We start from the raw sequence: 15,382 nt of genomic DNA, 5'->3' as shown, positions 1-15,382 counted from the left end.
CTGTTGTGTTAGAAATATTTAAGGAAAGATTCCTTGATAGAAATCTTCTCAATTATTTGAGTTTTTTTCTTCAGCATTTGACTCACAGCTTTTCTCTTTTCCCCTTCTTACTTGCCATCTTTATGGACTTCACCATGTACATCGATGACTTTACTAACACTTGGGCAACAGAGATACACATCGTATTCTAAGTGTCATATTCTTAGACCTTCATTTCTACTTTCTTTTACTTGCAGATATACCATAATTTGTATGTATACAAATTCATTATCACTTGGAACGATATCTTCAAGTTCTCAAACTCCTGAGCCCTCTTGGACCACAGTTTTACCCTCTTCACCTTCTCCATTTCCTGAATCCCACCTTTATCTACCAGTCTATAAACTATTTTTCTGGCTTTACCTTTCATCATACTCAGTCTGGAACTACTTGGCAGCCGTTCTATCTTAGGATCTCACTCCCTTAATCTTTTGTTTTGCCTTCCATCCTAGATCTCCCTAAATGCAACTGACATTGCTCCTATACCTGGCCTGCGGTGTGCTCCTGGGTCTGCTGAGTGCAGGGTTTTTCAGTCTTGGCACTGGTGATGCTTCGGACCAGATAATTCTTTGCCGTGGGGGCTGCCGTGTGCATTGTAGGGTGTTTAACAGCATCCCCGCCCCCTACCGATTGCATTCCAGTAATATCCCCAGTCATGGGAATCAGACATGTCTTCAGGCATTGCCAAATGTCCCTGGGGCAGAGGGGGGATTTGGAGGGTGGGGAGAGGGAGGGCAGGCAAAATTGTTCTGTTTGAAAACTACTAGGATTATCCATAAAACTTGATGGTGACTGGATCTATAAGAAATTGATTAATTTTTTGTTTAAAGCTACATTTTAGGAGGTGTTTGCTGTGTCAGAGGCACAGTTTGAGAGCTTCACATATAGTCATGTGTTTATTTAATCCTGACAACAACGCTGTAAAATAGGTATAATCATTAACCCCATTTTATAGGTGAGTAAACAGCAGCATAGAGAGTCTAAGTGCATTGCCCCAACCACAGAGCTGGTAAGTGGTATCGCCAGGACCTGAACCATGTGGTCTGACTTCAGAGCGTTTAGGAGCCCGCCCTCCTACTCCAGGCCTTACTAATTGCTTGTACCTTGCCAAAGACCTGTCATTTCGATTCTTTTCTTTCCTGATGGGCTAAGTTACCTATTGCTGCATAACCAACCCTCCTAACTTATTTCTCTAGACAATTTATTCAATTATTATTATGTTTTTTAGAGAAGAGAAAAAAAGTTTATTGTATTTATTTTGCCAGAGCAATAAATGCCTTGTATATTAGGTATTGTGCACTTGGCCTTTCTGCCAGGTGTTCTGTGCTTGACAGAAAATTGCCTTCCCTGCCTGTATTCTTTTAATTATTCCCTTTGTTTTCAGCCTCTCTTCTCATTCCAGCTTTCTATAATTCCTGGCCTGATTGAGTCCAGCACCTTTATGGGATTCTTCAGAATAGACTGACTTATTTTCATACTGCATGTGTTTTTAGCTGCAGTTTCCTTCACTCTGCTTCACTAGTTACCACCCTTCTACATGTTTTCAGTCCACTAAAAAGTTGTTGAAATCTCATATACTTTTTGTCTCCATTTTCTTCTCTTTAATACTGAGGGTCTGTAATTTTTTCGTTCATTCTTTTACCGTCATTGAATGGAATATCAGGAGGGAGAGAGAGAAATGTAAGTACTCACTCTGCCATCTTGAACCACTAATCCATTAATTTTACCAAAAGAGCATTGTTATGAGCATAACATTTACTGGTTAGGGTTGAGGAAACTGAAGTTGTTGCATCACAGTTAATAGAAAGGAGTCTTTTTTTTTGTAATACATAAACATTTCATTCTGTTATCTTTTTTTTTTTCTTTTTTTAAAGTTGGAAAATATTTACATTTATTTTTACTTTCCCTAATCATAGGTATGAGTGGCTTGTATCTCCATCTGGAAAACATAGCACTATCAAGTTACTATTATATCCAGTGGAGAACTCAGTCTTTGGTCACAGCGTAAAGAGCTCCTGGATTTGGTCCCATCAGCCCTCTTTGAAATGACCTATCATTCTGTTATCTTTTTTAAACATCTTTATTGAAGTATAATTGCTTTGTTATGGTGTGTTAGTTTCTGCTTTATAATGAAGTGAATCAGCTATACATATACATATATCCCCATATCTCCTCCCTCTTTCATCTCCCTCCCACCCTCCCTATCCCACCCCTCTAGGTGGTCACAAAGCACCGAGCTGATCTCCCTGTGCTATGCAGCTGCTTCCCACTAGCTATCGATTTTACATTTGGTAATGTATATATGTCCATGCCACTCTCTCACTTCGTTCCCACTTACCTTTCCCCTCCCCATGTCCTCAAGTCCATTCTCTACGTCTGCGTCTTTATTCCTGTCCTGCCCCTAAGTTCTTTAGAACCTTTTTTTTTTAGATTCCATATGTATGTATTAGCATATGGTATTTGTTTTTCTCTTTCTGACTTACTTCACTCTGTATGACAGACTCTAGATCCATCCACCTCACTATAAATAACTCGATTTTGTTTCTTTTTATGGCTGAGTAATATTCCATTGTATATATGTGCCACATCTTCCTTATCCATTCATCTATTGATGGACACATAGGTTGCTTCCATGTCCTGGCTATTGTAAATAGACCTGCAGTGAACAGTGTGGTACATGACTCTTTTTGAATTATGGTTTTCTCGGGGTATATGCCCAGTAGTGGGATTGCTGGTTGTTCTATTTTTAGTTATTTAAGGAACCTCCATACTGTTCTTAATAGTGGTTGTATCAATTTACATTCCCACCAACAGTGCAAGAGGCTTCCCTTTTCTCCACACCCTCTCCAGCATTTATTGTTTCTAGATTTTTTGATGGTGGCCATTCTGACTTGTGTGAGGTGATACCTCATTGTAGTTTTTTCTTTAATAAATTTATTTTATTTTTATTTATTTTTGGCTGCATTGGGCCTTTGTTGCTGTGCGTGGGGTTTCTCTAGCTGCAGAGAGCCGGGGCTGCTCTTCGTTGTGGTGCGTGGGCTTCTCATTGTGGTGGCTTCTCTTGCTGCGGAGCACAGCCTCAGTAGTTGTGGTGCACGGGCTTAGTTGATCCATGGCATGTGGGATCTTCCTGGACCAGGGCTCGAACCAGTGTCTCCTGCATTGGCAGGCAGCTTCTTAACCACTGCGCCACCAGGGAAGACCCCTCATTGTAGTTTTGATTTACTTTTCTCTAATGATTAGTAATGTTGAGCATCCTTTCGTGTGTTTGTTGGCAATCTGTATATAGAAGGGAGTCATTTTTAAGTTAGTTGTCAGAGAAGACACGTGATGAAATGTTTTTCTTGCTAACTAATATGAAGTAAAGTACATATAGCGTTTCATTATTTTTGTTATTGTTTATGTTTAAAAAGGGACTGGGTAGGATTTGTCTTTCCTTTTTAATAGTTTATTACTTTAAAAAACCATTTTTATATTTTAGAATATTTAGGAATTCCTACTTCTCAACTTGGTAGGTATCCAGTCTTTTCATTTACAAATGCGAAGACAGATCTAGAGAGGTTAAAAGACTTACTACTCAAGATTTTTTAGTTATTTAGTGGCAGAGTTGGTCATAGAACCCAGATTTCCTAAGTATTTCTGTTATTCTACTGTACTGTATCCTTACTTTTAAGTTTTAAAATAATGTTTCTCTCTACTTTCCACCTTTTGAAGCAATTGTATTTAAATCACTGTTCAGTCTATCATGTGGCTGTGAGGAGCAGCTATGGCGATCATGTGTGAAATGAGGTGGTTGGACTTGCTGATATCTTGTGTTTCCTTTAGTGCTAGTAGCCTCTGATTCCAAGCTGTGTATTAAATGTCTTCATATGCATTATGTTTTTTTTAAGTTTCTTTCTTTTTTTTTAAATTAACTTATTTTTGGCTGTGTTGGGTCTTCGTTGCTGTGCATGGTCTTTCTCTAGTTGCGGCAAGCGGGGTTTTCTCTTGTTGCGGAGCACAGGCTCTAGGCACGTGGGCTTCAGTAGTTGTGGCTCTCGAGCTCTACAGTGCAGGCTCAGTAGTTGTGGTGCACGGGCTTAGTTGCTCCGCGGCACGTGGGATCTTCCCGGACCAGGGCTTGGACTCGTGTCCCCTGCATTGGCACGTGGATTCTTAACCACTGTGCCACCAAGGAAGTCCCTGCATGATAGTTTCATACATACATACATATGTACATAGGCTTTATATATTAAAAAATTTTGAGTACTACATATTCTTTGCGTTCTAGATTTTCTAATATAAATGATATAAAGAAAAAAGTTCTATATGTAAATTTTTAGGTAGCATTTGATATATTTCTTTTGAGGAATTTGTATCTATATAATATTACTGTGAACATATGTGTAAATTTATGTAAGTATGTATATGAATATGTGCACCGTGGGAGTTCCCTGGTGGTCTAGTGGTTAGGATTTGGTGCTTTCACTGCTGTGGCCTGGGTTCAATACCTGGTCGGGGAACTGAGATCTCACACGTCGTGTGGTGTGGCAAAAAAAAAAAATGTGCACTATTATTTTTAACTACCTACCAGATAGACAGTGTTCCCTAAAATTTTATGGGTATCAGAAACCTAATAAGTGTGAAACTAACTTACTCTCTTACTTCTGCTGCACTGCTCTCCCACCTCGTCAGTGGCTCCCCTTTTCCCTTGCTTTCTACAGCCAATTGGGTATCAAGTCTTTGCTGTACTATTTGGTAAATAGCTCTGTATCCCTTCTTCTGTATTCCTATGGCTGCTGCTTCAGTGTAAGCCCTTTATCATCTCTGTCCTAGTTACTGCAGGAGCTTCTCAACTGTTTGCCCCCTTTCCATTTTTCCCCCCTTTCTCTGGTCCATTTTGCATACTGCTGCCAAAGTATTTTCTTTAAAAACAAAGAACAAGGGCTTCCCTGGTGGTGCAGTGGTTGAGAGTCCGCCTGCCGATGCAGGGGACACGGGTTCGTGCCCCGGTCCGGGAAGATCCCACATGCTGTGGAGCGACTGGGCCTGTGAGCCATGGCCGCTGAGCCTGCGGGTCCGGAGCCTGTGCTCCGCAACGGGAGAGGCCACAGCAGTGAGAGGCCCGCGTACCGCCAAAAAAATAAAAAATTTAAAAAAAAACCAAAAACAAAGAACAAGTACTGTCTCCCCATTAATGAGAAACTTCTTTTGATTTCCCACTGCTTATAGGATAATGTCTAACCCACTAGCATTTGGTATAGGACTCTTTACAACCTGAATGAGGGTAGCAATTGTTTTCAGCAATTTTTGGACCCCAATGTCTTGTCACATTTGTTTAACTGTTTCATATATTTTCATATCAAGGCTAAAACGGAGTCTGGGGTACATGACAGGCACTCAGTATTCAACACATATTTGATGAACGAATGAATGAAAGTGGAACTATTCCCTATATCTGTAATTCATTTACCTTCCCCTGTTCTATCTGGGCAGTGCTATTCAACTTTCAGGCTTCAAAGGGAAAAAACAGTACAGCAGAGTAACAGGAATACCTAGGAAATCTGAGATTTACGACCAATTCTTAAAGGAATCAGTCAACCCTAAGGCACCTGCTTTACCTATGACAACTTTATGAATGAACTTTGTAGCAACATTTTCCATAACCAGGATTAGACACTGAGGTCTATGATACACCCAGAAGGTGACAGTGTGGCTGGAGTCTTTGCAGTCTGCAACAGCATGAGAGGAGCTAACAGTGTTGGTTGTCATCATGGATTGTGCTACATTTATTATTTTTAGAAGCCATTTGACAAGTAAATGAGGAATTCAGAGATGATTCTAGACCATGTTTTTTGAAGGAGGGCTTTGTCTAATTATTTGTTATCATTTCCAAAAAAGTAGAGCAAGCATACAATTTAAAAGCAGATGCAGGTATTGATCAAGCTGTCTTATACTTGTGGTAAAATCATTTCACTCACTGAAAACACATTGACTTCCATTCTAAAATATAACAAAGTGAAGGCAAAAATAATGGAACAAAAAGCAATAGCATTCTATTTTACTTGATTTTAAAATCTCCTTTAAAAATAATTATTCATAATTTTATAAAGTTTATAATGTAGTAAATATTTCACAATACATTTACTAAAAATCTCAAGAGATCTTATTAAATAGTCAAGAACACTCTATTTCCTAAAACCTAAAGGGAAATACCATTTACTATCATACTAATCTTAGCTCTTCACAGTTGTAAAGGAGATTGTTGTTTTAGGAAGAGGCCCTAGTGATGGCTGAATTATCTTCAATAAATATTCAAGTATTAGATCTACTATTGTATCTTCCTCAGACCTTCCCAGATTGTAAGCAGAATGAGACCCCCAACCTGATAACCTGTCTGGTCTTGCCCGGAACAGTGCTCTTCCCAGCTGCTCTGGATGGTGTAATGGTTCTCAGCAGAGGGTTATAGTGGCTGCACTTGTCTCTGACAGTGTACTTCGTATTACTCTCTTTGCATCAAGAGGACAATTCATAGCAGTTTCTGAGTTGAGCCTATAAGATGTGTTTCATGCTTGGCTGTCTGCAGAAGAACTATTTTCAAGGTGCTTGTTTAAGGAATTAAATATTATACTGTGCGGAATCATAAAACTAGTATTATGGCTCAAAGTGTAATATTCCTGGCTACCTTTTCAGCTTTATTTGGCATCTGGGTCTACTGACTTGTCTTTGGTTTAGATCAACCCTTATGTGCTAAGGATTCCTTCCCATTGGGTTTCAACCCACTGAAACAAATCTATCACCATACCCTCCCTCCAGCATCTAAGGGACTTGGCATCTGTCAGATGATTTGACTTTCTTTTTCTTGAACCAAAGGTCATAAACTTTTGGTTCATAGGTCAAAATGTGCTCTGATTTATAAAATGAAAGACTTTTTTTCAATGTATAAACACTTAAAATTGGAAATTTTACATTAATACATGGATTTCTGACTTTTCTTGGAAAATCGAAAGATTTGGCAACACTGGACTTGAACTGCAACTGCAGCTAGAGCTGAGTAGTGGCTATATTTTCAGTTTGGCATGTATTCTTCTGCTTTGTAAGCTCCTGGCTGGGCCTTTGATTATTTTGTAATCCTTGGAGTATCCCATGCATTAACATTGTCATAAATATGGTTTTGTAGTTTTTAAAGTAAGTGTATTATCAAACTCTTAGTAATTCTCCCTTAAATAACAAATGTAAAATTCATTCCAGATACAGGATATACGTAGGCAGATCAGATTGTTAATATTCTTCTGTGATGAGCTCTCACAAACAGAAACTCAGCTTCCCTTAGTTTGAACCGAAGTGTGCACACACCACACCACACACAAATTAAAGATGAGTAGAAGGCACAAATCTGTATTTGTGAATTTCTGAAAAAGCATGTGTTTGGAAAAAATTTTAATAAGTTAAAAAAAAAAGTAATTGGCTTGCATTATATGTTCAGCCCTACCTCAAGTAAATTCAGTACATCAAACGACTCCGAGAAAGTGAGTAGCACAAAACAATTAAAGCTGTCTTTCCTTTAAAATTTTACTTTAGGAAAAAGAAGAAAATTATAATGTTAAAATACAACATTAAAATGATAAAATCAAGTCATTTGAAAATATTACATAACAAGAGCTCGTGTTCAGACTGCTAATTAAAGGACCCTTAATCATTTTTATCTTAATGCTCACTTAAATTTGTATTAAAGCATAGCCACTTTCATTAAACCAGTATTCGAAGGCATTTTTTTTTTGCAGCTGGTCAGTACTAGGAATGAAGCCAATTGCCTTCTTGGATGCCCTCCTCGCACACTCGCCTCCCTACCCCCTCCTTGCCCTAGGCCTGAGGCTTTTCTAAGGGGGCTCCTTATCCCTGCTCACATTCCAGATTCCACCCTGGGCCACCACATCTGTGCCATCCCCCCACCAAGCACAGATGCCTGCTTTTCCCTGGCTCCTCTTCAAGAAGGAAAGGAAGGAAAAGGAAGTTGAAGAGCGTCCCAGTCTTTTTAAAGCAAAATTCCATTTCAGTATTTTTATTATTGCTACAAGATGTAAATATACAGCAAATTGACTTTTAAAAATTTCCCCTATAAGACATTACTGAACCTACCATATTATACCTTAGCGTTGAATTATATGCATATAAATATCTCTTTTCATATTTAGGGCTCTCCGAAAGATGTGGAATCCTTTGCATCTATGCTGAGACATTCTCCTCTTACACAGATGGGACCTGCCAAGGATAAACTAGTCATTGGACAAATCTTTCATATTGTGGAGAATGATCTTTATATAGATTTTGGTGGCAAGTTTCCTTGTGTATGTAAAAGACCGGAAGTGGATGGAGAGTAAGTAGAATCATTTCTAAGTGCTTTAAACATGTGCATAAAAGTTGAAATACCTCAAAAGTATTACTGGACTTTAATTGGTGATTTTTTGAAAAGACAGAAAATATGCTTATTTCTCTTCATCATGCTAGTGTTAGTCAAGTTAGGCCAAGTTCATGGCATGTCATATTAGTCAAGTTAGGCCAGATCCATGTCTTCTCAAAGCAGTGAGAGCAGTTTGGGGGAAGATTTGAATGTCCATACTGATAATAAACCATTTCATGCCATAAAATTAAAACCAGCTTTGGAATAATACATGCTGCTCAGGCCATTTTACGTGTAACAGTTTTGCCTCTTCTTTTCCACAGTCTCCATCTGCTTCTCAGAGAAACCTCTGCTTTCTGTTTCTTCATGTTCCTTTCTCTTACTTTAGCAAATTCTGATACTTTATCATTTTCTTTTCTTACTATTTTGCATCTGCTCTCTGGATTATAATTTTTCCTGAACAGAATTCATTCTGTGTGTAGTCTGTGTAGATAAAGATAATTATGAATATAAATATGCCTTATGAAAACCACTAAGGTGGGAGAACTGGGAGTAGAATATAAAGAGTGAAAAGAGAGGTGGAACTAAGACTCTGAGATTGGAAAACAATAGTCATCAAGATAGAAATGAGTTTTTTCCACCAATTTTTAATGTACACTTTTTTTTAGATTTTAATATTTCTGACACCAGGATGCATCTTTTTTTTTTTTTTTTTTTTTGCGGTATGCGGGCCTCTCACTGTTGTGGCCTCTCCCGTTGCGGAGCACAGGCTCCGGACGCACAGGCTCAGCGGCCATGGCTCACGGGCTTAGTTGCTCCGCGGCATGTGGGATCTTCCCGGACCAGGGCACGAACCCGTGTCTCCTGCATCGGCAGGCGGATTCTCAACCACTGCGCCACCAGGGAAGCCCAAGGATGCATCTTATAGTTGATGCAATTTAATTGGCTGTTTAAAAATTCTTAATAGTACATAAATTATGGTGACTCATAATCAGTGGCATCTTAGATAAGATGAATTACAGTGATTAAGAAGTTTGTGATGTTAAAGAATGAGTCAGACCATAGATATGAGTAAGGCAAGAGTCTACTCTAGTTCTAAGGGAGCAGTTACAAGAATGGGTTGCCTCTTTCCCGACAGCTCTGGATACCTAAAGGTCTTCTTGATAACTGGGCTCACCCAGTTAGGAGACAGGAGCTCCTTCTACCTGAATCTGAATAGGACCTGACAAACTCAACTGAACACACATGTTCTCAGATCAGTGATATGTGAGTAGATACTTAACAGCCAGCTCTCCAATAAATAAAAGGCCTTGATTTGCCGATTTCTGTGGTATGAAATAGTTCCACCACGGCCAATGTTAAGTTACCTGTGTGATGTCATTGAATGTGGAGTTGGAAATACGAGTGCACAGTCAGCTTTCACAAGCTGGTGGAGTCTGGCTCCAGCACACCTCTACTGCAGGTAGTCAGAAGCTAAACAGTGTCTTAGCAAGGTGAATGATGCAAACCAGGTGATACCTGGAAGAGAAAATGGGTTCTGTGCTACGTGGCATGAGAGGTAATGGCTAGGTCTTGACTTGCCCTGGTATATCAAATAACATACAAACTTAGTCAAAAATAGTAAAACCTAAAGAAATTTCTAAGTAAGATGTGTCTGTCCATCTAGATTTCAATACTGCAATCTATATCTGTTGTGTAATGGGGTATTGAAGGGATTAAATTAGATAATGCATGTAAAGATTTAGAACAGTGATTGGTATATAGTAAACAGATGCTACTATTATTATTCTTTAAATCCTGATGATTTAGGGTTTTTGTGACCTAATGATGACATCCCTCAAGAATTTCTGTTGAGGGTTTTTGCACCAGGCAAGTTGTGAAGATATGTGGTCCTAAAATTATCCTTCAAGAGAGGCAACCTAAACTCTTTCATACTGTCAGCAGGAGCTGTAGCAGGTCATTTTTCATTAATAGAAAATATATCAGTAATTTGAAAATGAAGTACTGCTTTGTTTTATATAAAGTAATCCTCTCCTCTCTTCCCTACAAATGATAAGCTTTACACCAGTTGCAGTGGCCATCCTTATTCTTACAAGCTGACCTAACATGCAGCCAGAACATCTGGTATTAGCTTTATAAAAAGATATATTTTACATATAACTCTGCTGAATTATGGGTATTTCACCTGCTCAGTCAAATTTATTATAAATTGCAAATGCCAGTGATATACATGTTTCTTTATATTTGTGGATGGAATTTTGTTTGTGATATTTCTTTCATGGATATTTATTTCTTTGTGGATATTCTTTTATCTAAAGTTTTTTCCCCCAGTTTATGTTATATTCCTGAGCATAAAATTTCAGAATGCTTTAGGTGTCTAGAATTTCTGATTTGATTCTTATGCCTTATTAACTAGATCACAGAATTTTAAATATCAATATTTTTGACTAGATATTTCTCTAATCAGTTCTATAATATGATTTGAATTTATTTTATGTGTAGTATAGCTGTAAATGGTTAAATACTGGAATCTGTTGCAACATTACTTAAATTAATTTTAATTAATTTAATTAAATTTCAGTTTAATGAATTGAAAAATTAAATTAACTATTCATTGAAAACTATGCACATACCACGTAAGCACACATCCTATTAACAGAAATTACTATATGGATGAAACCCCCATCTCCACATGTACTCTCCTACCAGTGAAGCAGTCTATTTAACAGAAGTGTTTGTGGGGGGGAGAACGGTGACTCATAATAATTTTGCAAATAAATTCTCTAGTCTACAGGCAGTCACTGTATTAGAGTCTTTTTTTTTTTCCCTTAGGAGAATTAAATGCCTGTATCTCTTTTTTCTGTAGTTATCTGCCATAGTTACCTTTACTGCCTCCATCTACCTGCCCAGTATCCAATCACTGTCACCAGGAATTCCCACTTAAACTTCCAAAGCACTCACAAAATCAATATATTCATGATTGTGGATCATGAAAAGGGAGGAGCCATACTGGTGCAGGAGTTGATTTGTTTGTTTGTTCGTTCGTTCATTCATTCATTCATTCATTCATTTATTCAACAAACGCTTACTGGACGTCTTCAATTTGGCAGGCACTGTTGTAAGGGCTGGTAAAGAAGACGGACCAGCTCTCTGCTCTCACGAAGTTAGGGGAACTTAGTCAATTGGGGGAATGAGGAACAGATAGTAAACTAGTGCACAAATCAATTTTAGAAATTGATAGTTAAATGAGTAAGAAGGGGTGATATGGTGACAGGATGTCTGGCGAGTAGAAGATAACAGTAGTCGGAGGAGGCCTTTGACCTCTACTTCTATTGCTAAAAGTCTAAAATGCCACCAGATTGCTTCTTTGTAAAAAAGGTGATAAACAACTGATAAGAATCCTAAATTGTTTTGGTTAACTGAATATTCTAATTAGCTAAGTTACAGCCTTTTACTAAGTTCTGTAATTTTTTTGTTTTAATATTTTTGATTATTGTTTAAAAGAACCAAGTTTTCAGTCTTTGACCTAAGAAGCTATAGAGTTATGCAGAAGGGCTTCAGAGATTGCCCTGGGAGTAGAGAGGGGAGTTAGGCCCTATTTCAGAGCAGCTCTGCATTCATTGTTTTATATGTTATAGTTCTGGGAGTGTTTTGTTTTTGTTTTTCTTAAGAAGATGTTGGGGGTAGGAGTTTATTAATTAATTTATTTTTGTTGTGTTGGATCTTCATTTCTGTGCGAGGACTTTCTCTAGTTGTGGCAAGCGGGGGCCACTCTTCATCGTGGTGCGCGGGCCTCTCACTATCGCGGCCTCTCTTGCTACGGAGCACAGGCTCCAGACGCGCAGGCTCAGTAGTTGTGGCTCACGGGCCTAGTTGCTCTGTGGCATGTGGGATCCTCCCAGACCAGGGCTCGAACCCGTGTCCCCTGCATTAGCAGGCAGATTCTCAACCACTGTGCCACCAGGGAAGCCCTCTGGGAGTGTTTTGTTTAAGGTCTTGGGGGGGAGTGGTGGTGATTATTTGCATCACAAAAAAAAGTTTGAAAAACACTTTTAAAAGAAAAATTAAGTCTAGAAAGATGTTATATTAATAGTAACAGAATATAAACTATAGTATTTAAGCATGAAAGGTAGTATTGTGATCTACTCTGAGTGAGTTGCAAAATAGAAATACTATAATTACATTCAGAAATTTTGGAGGTGTGGATGGGACCTAACTCTTACAGTACCAACCTCAAAAGTTTTAACCATTATATGTTTTTAAATATCAATTTATGACTTGGAATCAGAAGTCAAATTATGACAAACCATAGTGACGCTGGTATTAGTTTCTTTGGCAGTTGTCATTGAATTAACTGACTTGCTAAATTAATCAAGATTCTCTTTTATAAAACCCATTGACTCATACCAGCACTTAGACAATTAGGAATTAGTAGTCATCTACTATAACTGGGCAGTTTTGCTTCTTTCAGTTGAGGTATGTGTTTAGCAAAAGCTAGTTGTGTTTATTCCAAAACCCATTTATATTATTGCTAGGTAATTTATTTGATTATTGCATAAATTAATAAATATGAGCACAGAAAGGGTTTTTGTTCTTATGCAAGCTAATTTTAATGTTTTAGAAAGGCTCCATAAAGGAGAGTTTTTTTAAATGAAATTGCTATTGAATTAGTTTGAGCAAGTAAAACATAAAGATGCAGGGCGGGGGGCAGGAATCATAAAAATCTGGAAGGAATTGCTTTCCAAATGTCTTTTCTGTCCCTGCATTACTTTAAAGTGACTGACTCTGGCAATTGCAGACATCGAAGTCTAGGTATTGTTTATTTAAGGAGATCAGTGCAGAGCTCCAGTAAGTGAGCCTCTACTTAGCAAGAAAACCTGGCTCTGTGTTAGAATATTTGCATTAATTGCTAAGTTAATATCTTTAGAGTATATGTGTATACTTTTTTAATGAGTCCTCACTTTGACCAATGTTTCCATGAACCATCCTATGAGTCAGAGGGCTTCTACTGTGACTTAAAAATATAAAGCACTTTTCCCTTTAGACATTTTTTTTTTGTGTGTTATTAATACAGCACACAATTTCACAAAATTTGTCCTAGTGTGGATTAAGATCATTTCCTTTCTATGTCTGATAATCCCAATAGCCAATTTTTTAAAAACTTATGTTGGCACTTTATGTACATCGTCTGATTTATTCTGCACAAGAAGCATAGAAAGTAGAAGATATTTTCCCCATTTTCCAAATGAAGAAAATGAGTCTCTGAGCATAAATATGGTGTAGCCATACGATTACAGTTCACAAGGCAGGGATTCAATCCTAGGGCTGTGTGTATCTATCACCCAGGAATGTTCTTTCACTGTACTGTGCTACTCTCTAAATCCTACAACATATAGCTACTAAAGTGTCATAAAAACATCCTAAAATAGCCTCACATATGAACCAGGTTTATACCAGGAACCCTGAAAACAGTATGGTGGTGAAACTCTATAGAGGTCTGTTAAAGACTGGTAGGTAGCCTGTTCTAATATCCTGGGTTATGGTGTCCATGGTATAGTATATTTGAATAGTATTACCACCAATAAGCTAATGACCAGAGGGCCCAGGCTTTGTTTCATAATGGATGTGAATCATAATTGTGGTGAGACCAGTAGTCACAGGAACTGGTTAATGTCTGATGATGATTAGTAGCTTAGAGTCAGAATGCCTCTTGTTATTTGGGAATGATATATTTCAAAAAAGTTTATTTTACAAATAGTAGAAAGTTGACTCTTTATGCATATAACACTTAATTTTTAATTGATTCGTTTTATAAAATATGTCACTTATTTTCTTGAACCTTGTTAGACCTAAAGTTGTGTAACCTGTTTTTTGTCTTTGTTTTGATGACCCAAGGTCATAATTATAAACATTAATTCCTGTATTGTATCTCAACTCAAATACATAGAATTATTGTTTCGCAGCTACATAACCCTCCAGCTCTGTAGTTTTTGTGTTTCACCTTTGGGTGTCATCTTTCTTTTTCTACTGTTGTATCTGTGTCTGCATTTTTAGCTTTCTTGGACTTCCTAATTTTCCTCTCATATCTGATGCCTGAGAAATTGGTCACCAAAATTGTGCTTAAAATAAGAACAACTAGAGTTTGAGTAAGGACCTCATTGCCTCTTATGTAAGTAAAGTGTATGTACTTTAGTACATGAACTTCAACATATATTTTGACCACTCCTAAACTCCCCTGCTTAATTCTCATTGGGTTTTGTGGAGACTTGGTGTCACCAGATAACTAACTTCCTGATAAGTGAAGTGTAACCAGGTCGGGAGGTCGGGGTCTTGCCTGTGTTGACTGCCTGTTCACTGATGCCCTTGATAAGGGTTGTCACGTATCAGAAAAGTGTTTGCTGATCCAATCAAGGTGCTGAGTGTCTTGGATAAGAGCAGTTGTCGTGGTTGAGACTTTAACACCTCCAGTAGGAATGGTAGCAAAAATAAGATAGGATTATTGGATCTCAAATACTACTTGAGATGGTGCCAATTCTTTTTTTTTTTTTTTTGGTATGCGGGCCTCTCACTGTCGCGGCCTCTCCCGTTGCGGAGCACAGGCTCCAGACGCACAGGCTCAGCAGCCATGGCTCACGGGCCTAGCCGCTCCGCGTCATGTGGGATCTTCCCGGACCGGGGCATGAACCCGTGTCCCCTGCATCGGCAGGTGGGCTCTCAACCACTGCGCCACCAGGGAAGCCCATGCCAATTCTTAACAGTGAATTTGTAAGTAAATGAGTAAATCTCTTAAGAATATTGTTAAGTGCAGAGTATTGCTTTACGGCATTAATTAGTTTGGTTGGCTTGGAATGTACCTGTCGTACATTTTACCCATCTCAAGAACTAAGCTGCTGATTTTATTAATCTTATTTTTAAGTAAACTGGGCCATGGTACGATTTTTCACTGAGTCAGCAAACACTTAA

At 38.2% G+C, this 15,382-nt stretch overlaps 1 protein-coding gene and 1 non-coding gene across 6 annotated transcripts in view; one reads left to right on the top strand and one right to left on the bottom strand.

Moving 5' to 3' along the window:
- Positions 1-15,382, top strand: part of MRPS28 (mitochondrial ribosomal protein S28) — a 104,196-nt gene that overhangs the window by 15,659 nt on the left and 73,155 nt on the right. For 2 of the 5 annotated variants that reach the window (XM_067017337.1, XM_067017338.1), the window contains exons 2-3: positions 8,214-8,395; positions 9,558-9,685. In XM_067017337.1, the coding sequence (XP_066873438.1) occupies positions 8,214-8,395; positions 9,558-9,645 (270 nt within the window). In that variant the 3' untranslated portion in view covers positions 9,646-9,685. Of the gene's footprint in view, positions 1-8,213; positions 8,396-9,557; positions 9,686-14,473; positions 14,585-15,382 lie in introns of those variants that run through there. The other 3 variants (XM_059042431.2, XM_067017341.1, XM_067017340.1) reach the window with 2 other exon arrangements.
- Positions 1,965-2,091, bottom strand: LOC131744310 (small nucleolar RNA SNORA25). The gene has a single exon (XR_009332097.1). It is a non-coding gene; the product is annotated as a small nucleolar RNA SNORA25 (small nucleolar RNA).

The sequence above is a fragment of the Kogia breviceps genome, chromosome 17 (assembly GCF_026419965.1).
Source record: "Kogia breviceps isolate mKogBre1 chromosome 17, mKogBre1 haplotype 1, whole genome shotgun sequence".
Classification (NCBI taxonomy): domain Eukaryota; kingdom Metazoa; phylum Chordata; class Mammalia; order Artiodactyla; family Physeteridae; genus Kogia; species Kogia breviceps.
The sequence above is the reverse complement of the archived record's forward strand: the minus strand, read 5'-3'. Positions and strand labels throughout refer to the sequence as shown.